This window comes from Octopus bimaculoides, chromosome 9 (assembly GCF_046866305.1).
Source record: "Octopus bimaculoides isolate indiv1 chromosome 9, ASM4686630v1, whole genome shotgun sequence".
Lineage (NCBI taxonomy): Eukaryota > Metazoa > Mollusca > Cephalopoda > Octopoda > Octopodidae > Octopus > Octopus bimaculoides.
Genome location: NC_142936.1, coordinates 74,509,051 through 74,532,738, shown reverse-complemented (window position 1 = coordinate 74,532,738; position 23,688 = coordinate 74,509,051). Strand labels below are relative to the sequence as shown.

General features: G+C 32.2%; 1 protein-coding gene across 10 annotated transcripts in view; it reads left to right on the top strand.

Annotated features, from left to right (window-relative positions):
- The window catches only part of LOC106877924 (putative methyltransferase-like protein 24), an 86,612-nt gene that overhangs the window by 51,443 nt on the left and 11,481 nt on the right, over positions 1-23,688 (top strand). For 4 of the 10 annotated variants that reach the window (XM_089357781.1, XM_089357785.1, XM_089357782.1 and 1 more), the window contains 4 exons: positions 712-765; positions 3,827-3,880; positions 11,824-11,888; positions 14,529-14,657. In XM_089357781.1, coding sequence (XP_089213907.1) covers positions 712-765; positions 3,827-3,880; positions 11,824-11,888; positions 14,529-14,657 — 302 coding nt within the window. The remainder of the gene's footprint in view (positions 1-711; positions 766-3,826; positions 3,881-11,823; positions 11,889-14,528; positions 14,658-23,688) is intronic. The other 6 variants (XM_089357787.1, XM_089357789.1, XM_089357788.1 and 3 more) reach the window with 3 other exon arrangements.

Sequence of the window (23,688 nt, the reverse complement as noted above, 5' to 3'; positions counted from 1 at the left end):
TCAAGGCGACTACCATACCAGTGATTGTAGGATCTCTAGGAATGATAAAAAAGGTACTGAAATCTATTTGAAGATGATACCAGGCTTACCATCTCTACAGGAGGTGCAAAAAATCGTGCTAACTGGAACGACTCATGTACTAAGAAGAGCATTATCACTGTGAAAACAACATCCATTCATGATTCAAAATTTTTTTTTTTTTTTAAATACATGTTTTACCTATGAATTTGCGTGTGTAAATTGGGAATGCATACAACGTTTCTCTGCCCTAGGTGTACGGAAAACACTCGTCGAGAAATGGGGAAAAATTTGAAGAAAGAAGAAGAAAAAAGACATAATAATAATAATAATAATAATAATAATAATAATGATGATGATGATGATGATGATGATGATGATGATGATAATAATAATAATAATAATAATAATAATAATAATGATGATGATGATGATGATGATGATGATGATGATGATGATGATGATGATGATGATGATGATGATGATGATGATGATGATGATGATGATGATAATAATAATAATAATGATCCTTTCTACTAAAGGCACAAGGCCTGAAAATTTAGGGGAGGAGACTAGTCAATTACATCGACCCAGTGTTTCACTGGTACTTATTTAATTACCTGATTCTTTTGAGTCCTTAATATCGTAAATATATGTATATATTTCAGTGTCTGTGTTTTTGTGTCTCCTCAGGTTGGTCCGAATCTGAATGAACAGAGAAGTAAAGAAATTCCAAGAGGGCGAGTGGTAGGTGAAAAAAATTTCTTTGACCACGTGGTTGGATGGAAAATAGGTGGTGACAGTGCATCTGGGTAGGGTGGGGAATTACTGTGGTTTGTGAGCTTATGAGCATGAGTGCACGTGTGCACGTGCATATGTGAGTGTGTGAATATTTGTAAGTAGGTCTGTGTGCATATGTCCGTTCGCGTGTGTGTGTACCTGTCCCTGTCTGTGCGCTGTGCGTGTATGCGTATGTGTCTCTCTTATGTAGGGGTAATTGAAGGGAACAATATCAAGCACTCAGTGATGAGGGAAAGGATCAGAAGAGAATGTTATCACAGGGAGAGTGCAATACTGAAGACAGAGCTGAACGCGAGAAACAGGATCGAAGCGATCAATGCTCTAGCCATACCAGTCGTGACTTACAGTTTCAACATCGTTAACTGGTCAATTACTGAAATATGTAATGTTGACAGAAAAATACGAAAACTGTTGACAATGCATAGAATGCACCACCCTAAGGCAGATATAGAACGTCTTTATCTGCCAAGAAAAGAGGGAGGCCGAGGACTTCTACAGCTGGCATTATCAATGAAGGTAGCCACAATTGGCCTAGACACCTATCTGAAAAACTCTGAGGACTGGATGCTAAAACTTGTCTTAAAATATGAAAGCAAGAAAGCATCTTACTCAGTAACAAAACAGGCAAAGGAATATCTAAGTGAATTCCAATTGCAACAAATTCAAGAATTAGACGAACTAGAAACACCTGCAGAAAAAGCTAAGCGCTTGAAAACCCGTGCTAAAATTGCTGCCTTAGCTATTATGACTGAAAAATGGCATGGAAAACCTCTCAATGGCAAATACCCAAAGAGAGCGAATAATGCAGATATTGACAAAGCCCTTACCCACCAATGGCTAATGGCCTCTGGCTTGAAATCAGAAACAGAGGGGTTTATCATAGCAGCCCAAGATCAATGCCTACCTACAAAGAACTACCAGGCCAACATATTAAAGAACGGCAGCTCCCCATTATGTCGTATATGCCAACAACAAAATGGGACCATCGATCATGTTGTCTCCATGTGCAGTCTGCTTGCGCCTACAGAGTATCTCAACAGGCATGATAGAGCTGCACAATATATTCACTGGGTAATATGCAAAAACCTGGACTTGCCCCATGATAAAAACTGGTGGGAACACAAACCACCCCCAGTACTTGAAAATGATCACATTGCACTCCTCTGGAACTTCACCATTCAAACTGACAGAAAGATAGACGCAAATAGGCCAGACATCATACTGAAAGACTTCAGACAAAAATCATGCCTCCTCATTGATATGACTGTCCCAATCGATATAAACGTATCTTTCAAGACCTACCAAAACTGAGCAAATATAAAGATCTTGAAATAGAAATTAGCAAAATGTGGAATCTGAAGACGAAAACAATACCTATTGTCATAGGTGCCCTGGGAATGACAGCGAAACGGGCTGATTACTACCTAGATGAGATTCCAGGGAACCCCAAAATGGCTGAAGTTCAAAAGATAGTGCTCATGGGAACTGCCCATATCCTACGTAAAATACTGTCTATGTGATCTCAAATTTTAAAGCAAACACATAATTTTCTTATGGTTTCTTAAACATTCACTTGAACAAAACTGTACAAATACAAATATATGGTACCCTAGGCATTACACCTACATGAACTTCTAACTTGTTGTCTCTTGAGGTCTCTGGGTGAGACTTGGATCCAACTTGTACAAATGCAAAACAAAAGTCAAACATAAAATAATAATAATAATAATGATAATAATGATGATGATAATAATAATAATAATAATAATAATAATAATAATAATAATAATAATAATAATAATAATAATAATAATGATGATGATGATGATGATGATGATGATGATGATGATGATGATGATGATGATGATGATGATGATGATGATAATGATAATAATAATAATAATAATAATAATGATGATGATAATGATGATGATAATGATGATAATAATAATAATAATAATAATAATAATAATAATAATAATAATAACGATGCGATTGAAACTATAGACCACCTAATCTCAGGGTGTAGAGTGTTAGCACCTGTAGAATATAAGGCAAGACATGACAGAGTTGGCCAGTATTTACACTGGACAATATGTCAGCATTATAAAATCAAAAGCGCTGACAAATGGTATAAACACCATCCTGAAGCTGTGACTGAGGGATAAAATGTATCGATTCTCTGGGACTTCCCCGTACATACCGACAAGACTATAAAAGCAAATAAACCGGATATTATCATAAAAGATCAGACAAAGAAGACGTGTTTATTAATTGACATGAGTATTCCCTGTGATCATAATATAGCGGCGAAAGAATTTGACAAGATCAGTAAATATAAAGACTTGCTAATAGAATTTGAAAAAATGTGGCACCTCAAGGCGACTACCATACCAGTGATTGTAGGATCTCTAGGAATGATAAAAAAGGTACTGAAATCTATTTGAAGATGATACCAGGCTTACCATCTCTACAGGAGGTGCAAAAAATCGTGCTAACTGGAACGACTCATGTACTAAGAAGAGCATTATCACTGTGAAAACAACATCCATTCATGATTAAAAAATTTTTTTTTTTTTTAAAATACATGTTTTACCTATGAATTTGCGTGTGTAAATTGGGAATGCATACAACGTTTCTCTGCCCTAGGTGTACGGAAAACACTCGTCGAGAAATGGGGAAAAATTTGAAGAAAGAAGAAGAAAAAAGACATAATAATAATAATAATAATAATAATAATAATAATGATGATGATGATGATGATGATGATGATGATGATGATGATGATGATGATGATGATGATGATGATGATGATGATGATGATGATAATAATAATAATGATCCTTTCTACTAAAGGCACAAGGCCTGAAAATTTAGGGGAGGAGACTAGTCAATTACATCGACCCAGTGTTTCACTGGTACTTATTTAATTACCTGATTCTTTTGAGTCCTTAATATCGTAAATATATGTATATATTTCAGTGTCTGTGTTTTTGTGTCTCCTCAGGTTGGTCCGAATCTGAATGAACAGAGAAGTAAAGAAATTCCAAGAGGGCGAGTGGTAGGTGAAAAAAATTTCTTTGACCACGTGGTTGGATGGAAAATAGGTGGTGACAGTGCATCTGGGTAGGGTGGGGAATTACTGTGGTTTGTGAGCTTATGAGCATGAGTGCACGTGTGCACGTGCATATGTGAGTGTGTGAATATTTGTAAGTAGGTCTGTGTGCATATGTCCGTTCGCGTGTGTGTGTACCTGTCCCTGTCTGTGCGCTGTGCGTGTATGCGTATGTGTCTCTCTTATGTAGGGGTAATTGAAGGGAACAATATCAAGCACTCAGTGATGAGGGAAAGGATCAGAAGAGAATGTTATCACAGGGAGAGTGCAATACTGAAGACAGAGCTGAACGCGAGAAACAGGATCGAAGCGATCAATGCTCTAGCCATACCAGTCGTGACTTACAGTTTCAACATCGTTAACTGGTCAATTACTGAAATATGTAATGTTGACAGAAAAATACGAAAACTGTTGACAATGCATAGAATGCACCACCCTAAGGCAGATATAGAACGTCTTTATCTGCCAAGAAAAGAGGGAGGCCGAGGACTTCTACAGCTGGCATTATCAATGAAGGTAGCCACAATTGGCCTAGACACCTATCTGAAAAACTCTGAGGACTGGATGCTAAAACTTGTCTTAAAATATGAAAGCAAGAAAGCATCTTACTCAGTAACAAAACAGGCAAAGGAATATCTAAGTGAATTCCAATTGCAACAAATTCAAGAATTAGACGAACTAGAAACACCTGCAGAAAAAGCTAAGCGCTTGAAAACCCGTGCTAAAATTGCTGCCTTAGCTATTATGACTGAAAAATGGCATGGAAAACCTCTCAATGGCAAATACCCAAAGAGAGCGAATAATGCAGATATTGACAAAGCCCTTACCCACCAATGGCTAATGGCCTCTGGCTTGAAATCAGAAACAGAGGGGTTTATCATAGCAGCCCAAGATCAATGCCTACCTACAAAGAACTACCAGGCCAACATATTAAAGAACGGCAGCTCCCCATTATGTCGTATATGCCAACAACAAAATGGGACCATCGATCATGTTGTCTCCATGTGCAGTCTGCTTGCGCCTACAGAGTATCTCAACAGGCATGATAGAGCTGCACAATATATTCACTGGGTAATATGCAAAAACCTGGACTTGCCCCATGATAAAAACTGGTGGGAACACAAACCACCCCCAGTACTTGAAAATGATCACATTGCACTCCTCTGGAACTTCACCATTCAAACTGACAGAAAGATAGACGCAAATAGGCCAGACATCATACTGAAAGACTTCAGACAAAAATCATGCCTCCTCATTGATATGACTGTCCCAATCGATATAAATGTATCTGTCAAGACCTACCAAAAACTGAGCAAATATAAAGATCTTGAAATAGAAATTAGCAAAATGTGGAATCTGAAGACGAAAACAATACCTATTGTCATAGGTGCCCTGGGAATGACAGCGAAACGGGCTGATTACTACCTAGATGAGATTCCAGGAAACCCCAAAATGGCTGAAGTTCAAAAGATAGTGCTCATGGGAACTGCCCATATCCTACGTAAAATACTGTCTATGTGATCTCAAATTTTAAAGCAAACACATAATTTTCTTATGGTTTCTTAAACATTCACTTGAACAAAACTGTACAAATACAAATATATGGTACCCTAGGCATAACACCTACATGAACTTCTAACTTGTTGTCTCTTGAGGTCTCTGGGTGAGACTTGGATCCAACTTGTACAAATGCAAAACAAAAGTCAGACATAAAATAATAATAATAATAATAATAATAATAATAATAATAATAATAATAATAATAATAATAATAATAATAATAATAATAAGTACGCCACTAGCTCAGAAGGAATATAAGAGACGCCACGACAATATAGCAGGGCTTGTCCATTGGACACTTTGCAACAAGTATGGAGCAAAATATTGGTACGACCATTAACCCGAAGGCATCATCGAAGATGATAATGCAAAGATCTTGTGGGATTTTATGATTCAGTGCGACCATGAGATAGAGAATAGGAAGCCAGACATTGAGAAAGAAAGCAATCTATGCTGGATCATAGACATAGCATGCCCAGCTGAGAAAGGGTGCTATAAGGGAAGAAAGAAAAGTCGATAGATATGACAAGTTAGCTTGGGAGGTTAAGTAGTTCTGGTCGACGAAGAAGGTGGCAGTATTACCAGTAATTGTCGGAGCCCTGGGAACAGCGAGTGAACATCTTGAGAAGTACATGGAACAAATAGGGGCTGCAATAAGGGTTGAGCACTTGCAGAAAACAGCACTACTTGGAACCTTTCGAACGCTCCGGAAGGTGCTCGAAAAATAAGGGGTGTTGCCTTAGTTCACTGGTAGTGAATAGCTGACACCGTAGTACATCTCCAGGGTTAGAAGCTGTGCAAAGCGATAATAATAATAATAATAATAATAATAATAATAATAATAATAATAATATATTCACAGACACGACAGAGCTGGGATCTATATACACTGGAAGCTATGCCAACACTATGGAATAACAATAGAAAAAAGATGGTATAAACACACGCCAGAAAAGGTCACAGAAAACGAGAAAGCAACCATACTCTGGGATATACCAATACACACAGATAGAGAAATTAAGGCAAATAGACCAGATATAGTTGTCAAAGATCATGAAGAAAAAAAATGCTTTCTAATTGATGTATCAATACCAGCAGATGACAACGTTTCTCTAAAAGAAATGGAAAAACTTTCAAAATACAAAGACCTCGAAATAAAGATAACTCGAATGTGGAATCTAAAAACAGAAACAATTCCTATCATAGTAGGTGCCTTAGGTATAATAAAAAAATATTCAGACAAATACATAACAAAAATACCAGGACTTACAAATATATATAACATACAGAAAATTGCACTACTGGGTACTGCACACATTCTACGCAAAACACTTTCAATACAGTAAACATAAGAGCACCACAGCAAACCACAGCACATACCCAAGGCGCACAGAGCTGCGCTCGGTAGTGAAGTGAAAGCACGTTATAAAAATAAAACTACTGAACAATAATAATAAAATGCCCGGATGCAGTACCAGGCAATGGCTCTCGTGGCTTCTGATCTTAACTGGTTAGAAGTATTACCATGTACATTGTTTTGCCTTGGTATAAAAGATGGGCTACAGCAAATATTCTGCTTAATACCGCAGATTTACTTGTCAGTTGTTTGACCTTAACCAGTTGAGCATGTCCCTTGGTGGCTGATGATATGTGCATCTCTGATCATGAGCAGAAGTAGTGGGGGAGCATCATAGCCATGTGTTGAGAGGAATTCTTTGGGGTTTGAATAATTCACCTTTGGAATCATGGGTGTTTTGCTCAACATCCTTAAACAAACCTTATTCAGGGACCTTTTGAGCGGGATGGGCTACTCGACCTGAAGAAAATTCTAACTGGGACCCACCTGCAAGGTCATGCCCTGTTTATCTTGATATAAGATCACCATGTCGCGCACATGTGGTTGTGATGCATGTGCCTGGTGTACCCTTATCAGACGGGTAGTCATGATGGGTATAATGGGCTTCGTATATTTTACCCCAGCGTCACTTTGATGGCATGCACTGCTCTCTCACTCAATAATAATAATGATGATAATAATAATAATAATAATCATAATAATAATAATAATAATAATAATAATAATAATAATAATAATAACAAAGACCCAAAAGCTAAAGAAAAAATATAATGTGAAAACCATAGTTGACATTGATACCACCATAGAAACCATCAAGCAAAAGGTATGTGCTAAAGCTGCCCGTATAGCAAGGTATAAAAAGCGTGTTAGATTCTTCCGAGATAATAACATGTTCAAAAATAACCCCAAAAATTTCTACAGGAAGATAGGGAAAACACCAGTAACAATAAAATCTGTCCCATCAAAAGAAGTGCAAGAATTTTGGAATAAAATCTGGGCAGAAGATAAAACACACAATGAAAAGGCCCCTTGGATTGATAGAATATCTACAGACCTAGACTCCTTAGAGGAGCAAAAGTGGGAGGGGATTAAGGTAGAAGATATAAGATCTGCTCTCAGGAGGTCAAGCAAATGGAAGTCTCCAGGAAAGGATAAAATTCCTAACTTCTGGTTGAATGCCTTCCCAGAGAGCCATGAACTGCTAACAAAACTTTACAACGATGTTTTGCAAAATCCTAGTTTGATGCCCTCTTGGCTAGTTAATGGTTTAACATTCCTGCTTCCAAAAAATGAGGAAACAAACGAACCAAAAAATTATCGACCTATAACCTGCTTAACAACAATGTATAAGACGCTAACATCTGTCCTAACCGAGTACACCTATAGTTTTTTAATAGAAAGTAGCATATTTCCTAATGAGCAAAAGGGATGTAAACGTGGATCTTATGGTTGTAAAGATCAGCTACTCATCAATAAGATGATCTTAGAAGATTGTCACAAGCGACACAAAAACTTGTCAATAGCCTGGATAGACTATAAAAAGGCCTTTGATAGCCTACCACATAGCTGGATTAGGAAATGTCTGGAAATGTATAAAATAGCTCCTACTCTGCGAAACTTTTTATCTGTAAGTATGAGATCATGGAGAACCACACTGACGTTGAACAATGACAATGGATCCCTAAATGCTGGAGATGTAAGAATTTCATGTGGCATTTTCCAGGGTGACTCACTATCACCACTCCTCTTCTGTCTAGCCCTAATACCGCTCTCAAAATTGCTCAATGATGCACAGTATGGTTATAGAATATTTGATAAAAATATAAATCATCTCATTTACATGGATGATTTAAAGCTCTTTGCAAAAAATGACCAACAACTCAAAGGCCTACTAGCGATTGTTAAACAATTCAGTGATGACATCAGGATGCAATTTGGCCTTGATAAATGTGCAAAAGCTACCTTTATCAAAGGAAAAATGACAAAAACATCTAATGTGAACCTTGACCAGCAAAATGTCATAAAAGAGTTAGAACCAGCGGAGAGCTACAAATACCTAGGGGTAATTGAAGGGGACAATATCAAGCATTCAGTGATGAGGGAAAGGATCAGAAGAGAATGTTATCGCAGGGTGAGAGCAATACTGAAGACAGAGCTGAACGCGAGAAACAAGATCGAAGCGATCAATGCTCTAGCCATACCAGTTTCAATATCGTTAACTGGTCAATTACTGAAATATGTAATGTTGACAGAAAAATACGAAAACTGTTGACAATGCATAGAATGCATCACTCTAAGGCAGATATAGAACGTCTTTATCTGCCAAGAAAAGAGGGATGCCGAGGACTTCTACAGCTGGCATTATCAATGAAGGTAGCCACAATTGGCCTAGACACCTATCTGAAAATCTCTGAGGACTGGATGCTAAAACTTGTCTTAAAACATGAAAGCAAGAAAGCATCTTACTCAGTAACAAAACAGGCAAACGAATATCTAAGTGAATTCCAATTGCAACAGATTCAAGAAATAGACGAACTAGAAACACCTGCAGAAAAAGCTAAGCGCTTGAAAACCCGTGCTAAAATTGCTGCCTTAGATATTATGACTGAAAAATGGCATGGAAAACCTCTCAATGGCAAATACCCAAAGAGAGCGAATAATGCAGATATTGACAAAGCCCTTACTCATCAATGGCTAATGGCCTCTGGCTTGAAATCAGAAACAGAGGGGTTTATCATAGCAGCCCAAGATCAATGCCTACCTACAAAGAACTACCAGGCCAACATATTAAAGAACGGCAGCTCCCCATTATGTCGTATATGCCAACAACAAAATGAGACCATCGATCATGTTGTCTCCATGTGCAGTCTGCTTGCGCCTACAGAGTATCTCAACAGGCATGATAGAGCTGCACAATATATTCACTGAGTAATATGCAAAAACCTGGACTTGCCCCAAGATAAAAACTGGTGGGAACACAAACCACCCCCAGTACTTGAAAATGATCACATTGCACTCCTCTGGAACTTCACCATTCAAACTGACAGAAAGATAGACGCAAATAGGCCAGACATCATACTGAAAGACTTCAGACAAAAATCATGCCTCCTCATTGATATGACTGTCCCAATCGATATAAACGTATCTGTCAAGACCTACCAAAGACTGAGCAAATATAAAGATCTTGAAATAGAAATTTGCAAAATGTGGAATCTGAAGACGAAAACAATACCTATTGTCATAGGTGCCCTGGGAATGACAGCGAAACGGGCTGATTACTACCTAGATGAGATTCCAGGGAACCCCAAAATGACTGAAGTCCAAAAGATAGTGCTCATGGGAACTGCCCATATCCTACGTAAAATACTGTCTATGTGAGCTCAAATTTTAAAGCAAACACATAATTTTCTTATGGTTTCTTAAACATTCACTTGAACAAAACTGTACAAATCCAAATATATGGTACCCTAGGCATAACACCTACATGAACTTCTAACTTGTTGTCTCTTGAGGTCTCTGGGTGAGACTTGGATCCAACTTGTACAAATGCAAGACAAAAGTCAAACATAAAATAATAATAATAATAATAATAATAATAATAATAATAATAATAATAATAATAATAATAATAATAATAATATTAATAATAATAATAATCTATTATAAAACAAACTAATGAAAACAGGCCCTAATACCAAATTCAGAATATGCAACCAGCACAATGAGACAGTTGAGCACATCATTTCGGGCTTCCCTGATTATTAGAATATATATACTCTACCATTAGAAATTTGGATGAAATTATAGCAATATATAACAAACGGATAATTAGATAATATCTAAACTCAAAATCTGTAAACAAGTGTAGAATCGATAGTCTGAATTGTAAAATTAAGTCTAAGGAAAATTTTCCTAAACTAGATTTCGGTACGATAAGTAAAAATAATTCTGTCTCTGATAATACTGTTAAGTTAACGCCTAGTCTTAATATGAAGTATAATATAAATAGTAATCTTGTCTAATTCTGTGAAGGGAACTAGTATGAATTATTTTAACTATGAGTAACAAATACAAGTGAACGCATGTTTGTGTAACTGTAAAATCAAAATTGTCTGTCCTCTAGAAAATTAATGTCTAACGAAAAATATAGTGTATCAAAGTTAGGAAATAAGAGGTGATCATAAGTATTATAATATAAGTTCATCTGCTACAATTGGGAAACCTAGTTTTCATAATCATTCTCATTCATTAGGTATAGAACAGAAGGTACTTCAATAAATCTTAAATGCATTTGAGATTTAAAAGATAGGAACATAAAGTATGATTAAAAGTTATCCATTATTAGTTACGCACCATCGTATAATATTGGCAATTCGAAAGGTGATCTTTCCTTGCAAAAAATTGATATGATTACTTCGAAATTAATATTATTAAATTATAATGGTAGTTTTATGATGAAATGTCATAAATTTAGGAAGGCATTTACATATTTCAATTGTTAATTATAATTGCTTTCATATATTATATAATAAGCACAATTCTTCTAAAAATGTTTCGCAAATTTAATAAATAGATAACTAATTGTCTTGACATAGAATCTGTATGTTTCTAACTGTCGTAAAGTAGAATTCATGTTTATCTTTTAATCTTTATTATATTTTAATCTTTAATATTTTTAATCATTTTATATATATATATATATATATATATACGCATATGAAAGTATATATACATAAATATCTCTCTATCTCTCTCTATATACGTATATATATGCATATGAATGTATATATACAGACACTCACTCATACACACAAACACACACAGAGTTATATAATTATGATTTTTTTGCTTTTGTACTTTGAAGATGTAATTGCCTTCATGTGACGTAAAACCTAATGAAATTCCAACTACTGTACACTGAGAAGACTTTAAACATTCTTCTATTAATATTTATCTTTCATACTTTGTTTAGGATATACCATCCCCAGGAGAGTTGAACAAAAAATCAGATACAGAACTTGAAGATTTATACCATGCGTAATATTCTTTCATTCTTCTATCTATTATATGCTGTTGTGTGTTAACTATTGTATAAAAAATCTTTCTATGTTATTTAGCTGATTTCCATGTGTTTTAACATGAACACGATAAGACTGTTCTCTTATCTATTTGTTTTTTCTTACACTAATCTAAATAATTTGTAGCTGTTACTTTCTAAGGCTGCCTTTTGTTTTCCTGCTGGTAAAGTTTTAATACATTTTCTCAAATTTAAACTTTCATAGATTTCTCGTTGAAGTTTTCCTCTTCTAAGGCGTCGTTGGATTTTCTTACTTTTAACCTATGCACTCTATACTCGTGCAAATTTTCTTCTTTGTGTCCTAATCCCTATCTTTGTTATTAACCCAGTATTTAATTGTCATTTTTTTCCATGGCATCTTAAGGTGTAGCCACATGTTCAGGGTTCAGTTCCATTATGTGGCAACATCAGCCAGTGTCTTCTACTATAGCTGTAGAGCAACCAAATCATTGCAGAATGGACATGATAGATGGGAATTGGAATATATGTGTGTCTCACTGTTTTCTTGCTTTGACATCTTGCAATAGATGTAAACAAATACCACCATCGTGCATACAATCTCCTTGTTTCTAATCTCCTTTGTAAACATATCATGTGATGAGTAATACTATCTTATTTGGATATAGGTAAAGGTTGGCGTAAGGAAAGGCATCCAGCCAAAGAATATCAAACTCAATCATTCGCCTGATCCACGGGAGCATAAAATAGTGGACATTAAACCGAAAATGATAACTGAGGGTATGGTTTTCTTAAAATTAAGACTTGAAGCTTGGGGTTCTCACGTTAAGAAACTGTGTGTAGAAGAAGAATTTTCCTGTTTCATTTATTAAGTCAAGTTATTATATAGAAGCTTCCTCGTCAAAGCAAGTGAAACCTAGCAGATGATAATGTATATTTCGCTACTATAGAAAACGAAGTGTGTGTCTTGGATGTTTGGTTGTAGTGTTTTCACTCTTTAGCTATTTATTGGTTACCTCCAGTCCATAGATCTAAAGAGTTAGCCGGGGCTTCTCAAGAGCGTAAACAACAATTCTGACAACCCAATGAAGTCACATCCACGCGATCATTTGACTTGCTGGATATAACAGCCAAATTTTCCCGCTAAAACACCTCCGTCTTTCCAAAGGCAAAAGATGCATTGGATAATCTTCTCTGAAATTTTCTGTTGCTTAGGCCAGTCATGAGTTCTAGGAGTTATAAAGCCAGATCTTAAGCTGTTTTCAATTGTGTATAATTGATGGAAATTACAACACCTCCACCTCTGAATGAGATGTCAGCCTATTGCAGGTTTAATTTCCCACATATTACTGGAAATTAGTTATTACTGAGTGAACTGGAAGAACGAGAATGAAGTGTTTTGCAAAAGAACACAACGCACAACCAGGTGTGTGAATCAAAACCACGATCGTACAACCGTGAATATAATTTGCTATCACAGAGTACAGACCTTCACTGAAACCGAAAAGAAAGTGAAAAGGATAAGACAGTTGTAGCCTGAATACCTTTTGTAGATCTGTTCGATTAGGACCAACCTGGTATAAGGAAAATCTGGTACATCTGGACTAAAAATATACAACAGACTGAACTCCGCTAAAGAAAACCAAGAAGGTGGTGGTGTTAAACTGGGTTTCAAACTCAGCCCATGCAGAACTACCCAATATTCATACGAATTAGTAACATAATTTAATATTTCTAAAGCTAGATGCGAGTTTGTGTATTTGAAACTTGTCAACTTGAATTATGCTAAGTTCTATGAAGATGAAATAAAGTTCAAGACACTAAATACAATCTTAAATGGAGCTGTTTCACTTTGTCTACTTCGTCCAATATTCGCGAAAGAAACCTGAATTTAAAACAATCTCTACGATTCAGCTCTACAAAGTAAACCCTTTTTTTGTTTTTACCTTTTTTTTTGTTCTTTGGCATTAGGATGGGCATGTAACTGTACAACCCAAGGCCGACATTGGAGCACGATGCCAAAGCAGACATTGGAGCACGATGCCAAGGCAGACATTCGAGCACGATACAGTCTTTGAATCTGTTGGAACCTGTCAAACCTTCCAACTTAAGCTAGCAAGAATAACGGTAAATTTTCTTAAATTGGAAACCTGGAAAATATGCTTGTAACAGAGTAAACTCCATTTAAGGAATCCCAGAACCAGATGATGGTGGTGTTAAACCAGTTCATCTAAGAACTCAGAATGCAAAGAGCATTAATAAATCTCACAAAGCATCTCATCTAACGCTTTGAAATTCTTCCAGTCTGTTGTAGAGGAATGATGCTATATTTTATCAACTTTTAAAAAAATGGAAAGCAAAATTGATTTTGGTGTGATTTAATGTAAAAACACAGTGGCCAGAACAAATTCAATGGTCTACTATGAAATGTCACATATAGTTTCCCCTGTGGTTCTCTGTCAGTCTGATGTTGTAGAGTAGAAGCAACAACCTCTCATAGAGTGAAGTAAATAATGCACCATTTCATTCCCAGTTGTAGTTGCTTCACTTCATTTTTCTTGTCAGCCTCTTATAATCGTCAAGTCCTTGTGTCTATGTAAAGAAATAAAAATCAATAATTCATTTGTTGAATATTATTGCAGATTTATGAACCAAGTTCAGGTGAAGTGTAACAGGATAGTGCGTGTTGGTTCTCTTGGAGATGGAGGATGGAATATTTGTTTGGATGACGGATATTATCCCACCAAGCCGTGCTTGGTATACTCATTTGGGTAAATATAAAGAAGCTCCGAAAGCTTTCACCCAAAATCGGAACGCTTTTCAATTTTTCATTTTTCTCTATTAATTTTTCTCTCTTATAAATGATTATAAATGATTGTAAATGTGTGTGAGTTTGTGCAAGCATATATACTTATATATATATATATATATATATATATATATATATATATATATATATATATATATATATATATATATATATATATATATATATTTATATATATATATATATATATATATATATATAATATTAGGGACAAAATCCAAAATTACAGGTAAAAGACTCAATTAAAATCAATTTATAAAAAATTAAAATTAAATTGAGCCTTATAGATAAAGTATATATAAAATATATAGTTTTAGGGAAAATAACCAATTTTCAAGAACTCATCGATGAAAATCCACTATCACATATAGAAAAATTAATAATTAAAAGCACAATAAATGAGTATAATATAAAGTAAAGTAAATATCATAAGATAAATATAATAAAAAGATTACACGTGTTTCATAACCAATTTTCAAATAGAAAAGAAATTTAAATCGATTAAAATCAATTGAAATTATCGAAAATAAATTCTATTCAAAAATATAGCTACTCGTCAAATCGTAAGTAGAACAATAATTAGATATATATCTCAACCAACAATAAGTGCCAAATGAATTAATATGAAATACTTATTATATAAAGATAGAAAAATTATTAAAAAAATATCATACTATCAAAATAATAACCATTCAATAATCATCCCTTCATCCATTATAATAACATGTATATTATATACAAAAAACATCTTACATAAATTATCATTGTTTTAAATTATCATTGTTTTAAATACAAGTTGAACGAAGTTTAAGTTTAAAATAATAATGAAGATAAAATTAGTACATATTTAACCGGTGTAATAGTTAAAGCTATACTATTTAAAGCTAAAGACGTTTATTTAATTATAATTAAAGATCAATTGAATAATAGAAAAATACAAGATTATTTATTTTTACAAACGTAATAATAAAAAATATGAATGAAAAAATTAGGAATGAAAAAATTAGGAAAGAAAAAATTATTAAGAATAAAAGATTAAACTTTATATATATATATATACAAAGTTTTGATTAAAAAAAACTTTAACGATATTATAAACTACAACGATTAATAATTAATCAAATATTATTAATCAAAAATAATCGAAAATATATCAACACTATTCAAATCGAAATTCTAATATTATGTTGAAATGAAACTATAACTTCTAAATAATTTAGTGTTAAATAAGTTATTTATTAAAAATAATCTATAAAGAACCAAATGAATAGTATAAAAACAAGAATACATATTATTTTCAAATAGTAGAAAATCTTTAGGAAAGTGAAAACAGTACTTATCCAAATTTTTCCGTAATTCAAACCGAAAACTAAGACGTTATCTAATAGCTATAGCGTTTTAAGCAAGAGTTCGCGCGAAAATACTACGTTAAAATAGAACGTTAAAATAGAGAATAGAATACAAAGCATGAATGAAATAATAATCTATATATATAAAAATGAGAATGTGTGTCTGTCTGTCTGTCTGTGTGAATCCCTAAAACTCGAGAACTACGCAACCAATTTCATTCAAATTTTACAGATGCCTTACTTAGGGTTCCAGTTGTGTTTTAGTCAAAAAAATGTTAACTTCTTCCAGAGTTCGAGCCCACAGCAACATAATATCTCCTACACTATTTAAGTATTACGTGTCAAAAGTGAAACAAAAACACTCATGTCAAATACTTTCGCTTTAAAAATGAAACTATTCTACTAACTGAAACAATCACATTTCGATACTGTAATGACAGATACTTTCAGAGAGAGAGAGAAAGAGAGAAAGAGAGAGAGAGAGAGAAAGAGAAAGAGAGAGAGAGAGAGAGAGAAAGAGAGAAAGAGAGAGAGAGAGAGAGATGTATATGTATACATATAGATGTATATGTACACGTTATTCCACTAACTGAAACAATCACATTTCGATACTTTCAGAGAGAGAGAAAGAGAGAGAAAGAGATCTATATGTATACATATACATGTATATGTACACGTATATGCATAGATATATATATATATAGATATAGATCTATATGCATACATGTATATGTATACACATGTGTAGATGTATATATATATAGATGTACATGTAATATGCACACATATATACATATATATACATGCATACAGATATCTATACATATATACACCCATCACATACAAACACATGCACACAAACACACACATTAGTCATTTGTTTTCTTATCCAAAACTACGTCAAAAGTACTGAACGGATCTTTATGAAATTCGGAAATTATATTCTATGTATAACGGCCATAACTCCCATGAAAATTCATATATTTTTGATGTTGATGAAATTTTAACCCGAACATAACAGATGAGCATTATTTGTAATTCAACGGTGCAACAGTGTAAGACTACCCTTTCAGATATACTTTCATTGTGATTTCTGCAATGTGGTGCATAAATTGTCAAGTAAATGAGACGCATCTTTGCCTCCACTGATTCACTTGCAAAGTGTTGAGTAAAATTATTTCGTTGCAAACCTCCTTTGGGTCTTTTTATTATCACTACGACACACATAGTCCCCAGTTGGTAACATTGATTTCAAGGCCCTCCTAGATGAGAGACTGGCATTCCACTTAATGTCTATGTTCCATGCTGGCATGGATTGGAGAGTTATTAATGTAGAAATATGGTATCGTAGCTACTAACAGTTGAGGGTTGCGTAGTCTAGACGGCGTTTTTAGATTTCATTATTCTCTTTAAGCCAGGCAAAGCCGGGTATTTCTGCTAGTACTTAAATAAATGAATGAAAAATTTAAAATTTATATAACTAACAACATAAAAAGAACTAAAAACTATAGTTATCTTATAAAACATATTAATAAATATTAAATTCTAATATATAATAACTAAATAATAATACTAATAGTCGTAAATTAAATAATATTATGAAATAAACTAAAATACTACTATTGATTTAGTCTTATCAAAATCGTAGTGTCATTGTAATATAAAACCTTAAACTTACTAAAATATTAACCTACCAATAAAAACAAAATATAGCTACTAGAATAATTAAATAGATACCCCAACACACCCCCTAATACATACATACATATATATATATACATATATATATATATATATATATATATATATATATATATATATATATATATATATATATGTATATATATATATATATATATATATATATATATATATATATATATATATATATATATATACATACATATATATATATATATATATATATATATATATATATATATATATATATATATATATATATATATATATATATATACACATATATATATATATATACACTTACATACATATACAAATATACATACTTATATATAAAACATAAACATATATACATACGAATATACAAAATAATATACGTATATACACACAACATACACACATATATACACATAAACACTAATAAAAGCATATACATAAATAAAAACATACATACACATATATACATAAATACACACATATATATAAATACATATAACACATATAGACCAAAACATACACACTACCATATATATATATATATATATATATATATATATATATATATATATATATATACATAAATATATATCTACACATACACACATGTACCTACCAAAACATACATATAAAAACAGATACACTCATACACACATATAATAAATAAATAATAATATATATAAATACACACTCACCCTCCTATGCTCTCAAATATACATATTATATAGATACACATATACAGACATATATACATACATATAAAAATACACATATATACACAGAAAAAACATGCATATACATATACATATATACATATACATATATACATATATATACATATATATATATATATATATATATATATATATATATATATATATATACATAAATATATATATATATATACACTTATATATATATACCTACTAATCTATATAGACAAATTACACACACTCACATATATACTTATACACATATATATACATATATATACACATTTACATAAGTACATACATAAATATACATATACATATACACAAAAATACTCATAACTATATATATAAAAAAATATACAAAATATACACACAAATAAAAATTCACTCAAATAAATATAGAAATAAGGAATATTCTAAAACAAAACTACACTCACGCACTCACTCACACGCACAATATATATAAATATACATCTATACTCACAAATATATATCTTTATACATACATGTAAATACAAATATACACTCAATATACACAAACATATATAAAAAAACAACACATATATATACACTTAAACCTATATAAATACATACGTAAACATATATACATACACCTAAAAATATACATACATACTAACGCATATAGACTAAAACACACACACTCATATATATACATATACATGCATATAAACAAAATAAATAAAAAATCATTAGCTAAAGTTTTTATATAAATAAAGTAGTTTATGTCTACATTTTATTTTTCGTTCATCAAAAGAATTAAGTAAATTATTATCCTTATGAAATAATATCTCTTTAAATTCATTATTACATAAATTACAAAAGTTATTATCTATATGATAGGATTTAGCTTTACAAACTATCTCCCATTTTAAAATATAGTTAATATTTTTAGCTTTAAGTTCCCAAATATATTTACTGAGGCCAGTAGAATTAATTAAATTTCTATTCTTAAATGAGTGCATATGTTGAGCTACTCTTAATTTAATTTTATTAGAAGTCGAACCTATATTAATCTTATTTAAATTATAACCATTATGTTTATTTTCATTCAATAATTTCACTATACATTTATACACTACATCTTTCAAATTACATTTATTATTAAAATTACATTTAGTTTTATCTAAACATGTACAATTAATTATATCCTGGTCAACATTATTACTATTAAAATTAATATTAGAATAATTATTAAATTTAAATTTGTAGTACTTATTTAACTTAGATTTATTAAAAGAAGAGATAATATTAGCAACATTATTAGTAGTGGAATAACCTACACCAAAATTATTTTTAGAAAAAATATAATGATATTTTTTATTATCTCTAAGGAATAAATCAATAACTTTAAAAACTTCATTAATAATGTTAGTTTTAACTTGAACACCGTATGGAATAATTAACCAGAGTTAGTTCTTATTATAGATATTATTGAATTTATTATTAGTATTATTAAATTTATTATTATCATTAAAAAAATTTAAATAATATTTAAAATTGTTTCCATTAAAATTAAGTTTATGTTTAGGTAATTTATTATAATACCAATTATTCTTATTATTCTTATTATTACCTAAGAAGACATTATCATGAGTATAAAAGTTATGTTTATTAAAAAGGTCATTATTATTATAATTATTATTACTACAATTATAAAAATATTTCGGATTATTAAAAAATTTTATATTATTAGTATACCCCGCTTCTTGCAGGGCTTTATTATAATAAGGTGCATGTTTTTCAAAAATCTCTATATTAGAAGATAGTAAAGATATTCTCTTACCTATAGTAAATGTTAAGGATTTTTTAATTGAGGGTGGGTGATTGCTTTTAACATGAATGTATTTAATATTTTCATTAATCTTATGGTAAGGTTGGGTATTACCAGTAGATAAATTAAAATTAGCATCTAAATAATTAACGCTATAATACTCATTATAAATAGTAATCTTTAAACCATTTCTTTTAAAAAAACTATATATTCTCTTCTTATATAATTCTAGTTGTCTATTAGTGCAATTTTTAGTAAGTAATAAAAGGTCATCCCTATATAAACCACCCTCCAATTTTAAGTTTTCAAGTTCAAGTTCAGATAATAAATATATACCTACTAAATCAGTTACCTGTGCTGAATCAGGCGCCCCCATTGGTATATCAAAATAATCTCTGGTATCTTTTCTAGCCCACAATTTATTATCATATTTAATCAATGATTTCCTAGCCATTTTAACTACATTTACTTCATCGTTAGTCATACCTACTTTCTTCATAGCAAAAATTAGGGCCTTATTTAGTACAATTTCATTTATAGAAGAATAATAATTGTCAATATCAATTTGAATAAATTTATACCTATATTTATCATTAATACTATTAAACCAATTTAAAGTATCTACTGTGGAATTCCATAATTTAAGATAATTAATTCCATTTAATTTGTTAATATATTTATCTAAAATTATTTTACTTAATTTACCTAGATCTGCCTTACAAGGACAAATAAGCCTAACTTTAGGGTCAGAATAAAAATTATCTCTATGGTCTTTTAAAGTAATTCTAGGGTGCATCGGTACTTAAGGTTCTGTCTTACTATCAAGTTCGTATTTAAACATTATTAATTTTGAGGCCTTATTAATCAAATTTAAAGTATTTTCTGGAACTATCTTATATTTTTTTTTTTTAATTTCTTTCTCTAATAAATAATCATATAGTTTTACATCTAGTTTATATAAGTTCCTAGTTTTATCAGATTGTACAATAATACCATCCATATTTCTAAATTGTTTAATTTTAATGGCTAAATTTCTTAAATAATCATTATGTCTATTTGGATATTTATGAAATTTAATATTTTTCACTACTTTACAAATACTATCCTCTAAAATTTGTAAATCCCTATTATACGGTGGTTCTTTTCTGGATTTAAATTTAGAATTAATGTAATTTAAATTATCTACATCATGAACATTAGTAATATTATGAATATAATTAAAATAAGCTTTCCATTTCATTCTAGTAATAAATTCTTTAATATTATTAATAAGTTTCAAAATATATTCCTTTCTAGATGGTATGGGGATATCCTTCAAAGATGAATTCCAAAACAGTGGCTCAATCCTACCTGTAAATTCCATAATCAACGAAAAATTGAAAGTTAAATACAAACAACAAACGTTAATTATAAATTAGAAAATTATAATAAAGAACCAATTTACAATGTAATGTAGAATTTACAATGTAATTATTCTTTTTCATTCCAGGTGCCATTGTATTAAACATTTGCGAAAAGCAACCATGCCACGCACAAAAAATTCAGCAGAATTGTCAGATTTTCTAAGTGGTCATATTGTTAGGCAATCTGAGGCTGGTCTTAGTCAGCGAAAAATTGCCGAAATCTTAAAATTTCTTTTGCTACTGTTAATAGAGTTATAGTGCAATTCAAAAACCACATTCACGTCCCAGCCGACCTGGACCCTCGGAAAGGAAACTTCGCTGTTTGAAGAGAATTGTGGAAAATGAACCCCGTTCGAAGGCTTCTGACATTGAAAAACAGCTAGAAGTTAGTCCAAGAACGTGCGTTACATATCTGCATAAGCTTGGGTATTATGGACGAGTAGCTAGAAGAAAACCTCTCCTTCAACCAATCAATATCATGAAAAGAAAGAAATTGGTTAAGAAGATGTCAGAAAAATCCAGTTCATTTTGGGATAGAGTGATTTTCTCAGATGAATCCAGATTTGCATTATTTTCAGACAGTGGACGTGTTTGGGTCTGGAGACTTCCCAAACAAGAATTTCGTTTGAAACGACTCTAACCAATTGTAAAACATGGCAGTATATCTGTAATGGTATGGGGAGCTGTCACCAGCAATGGTCGTTCTGGGCTGATGGAATGTGTTGGAACCATAAACTCTGAAAAATATATCGAAATACTTAAGCAAAGACTACTTCCGATGTTTCAGACGATAACATAACGAAAAATTAAATTTTATTCATGGAAGATGGGGCTCCATGCCACACAGCGAAAAGGAATCAACAATGGCTGACTGAAAATGGGGTCAAAAAGCTTCCTTGGCCGAGCCAATCTTCTGACATGAACCCAATTGAAAATCTTTGGAGCATACTAGATAGAGCTATATGAAAAGCTCAACTGAAACCTAAATCTAAAGATGAATTGTTTCGATTGTTGCGTGAAAAGTGGGCAGAAATTCCACAAAAGATAATCACAAAGCTCATCAGTTCAATGCCAAAAAGACTTTCTGAATTAAAAACTGCAAAGGGAATGTCAACTAAATATTAAAGAATGTAGTCCTACCTATCGATTACATTTCAATTGTTCGCTTTGAAAATTAAAAGTGTCTATTTACTTCCGGCATGTCTCTGTATATTGTTACTGCATATCTCTCTTTGAGAGATTTAGAAATGTGATATTTCTGTAGACCAGTGAATGTTTTTCACTTTGAATTCTATAAGTTTTCGACAACGGGTTAGCAGCGACGTCTAGCAAAGCCAAGCTACTCCACGCAGATAAAGAGCAATAACCCTGAAAACTTGTCCGTGGCTACTGGGTTTTGCTGGGTGGAGGTACTAATCTCCCCTGTTCGAAAGCATGAGGACACAGAACGTTTGTGTCGCATAGCCAGCTAGAAATGATATTTCTTGGAGCTAAATAACAGTAACATTCGTTCCTTTCCTGAGACTGCTACATTATGTTGACAACAAGCCATCACTTTATCGTGCTGCTACTGCATATCTCTCGTTGAGAGATTTAGAAATGTGATATATATATATATATGGGAGAATTTACAAAAAAAAAAACAACAGACGAGGACAGGTGGTGTAAACAACAAAAGGATGTATTAGTTTAACGCTCGGGAATAGAGAAAGTCTTTAACGTTTCGAGCTACGCTCTTCAACAGAAAGAATAAGGAGAAAAACAAGGAGAAAAACACGGAGAAAAAATATTTGAATGTTGTGGTCAGCGATCTATCATGACTGACGGACAGAAAGTTCACACAGGAGAGCTAAGAAAAAGGGGAGATAACAAAAGGGGAAAGAAACGGTGACCCGAATACGAGAAGCTGTGTGTGTATGTGTGAGAGACTGCTGGTGATCTTAACGTATGTATGTGTGTATGTAGGTGTAAAAAAATGGGGGAGGGAGAAAGGAGTTGGTCAGGGCTAGTGTGTGCGTGG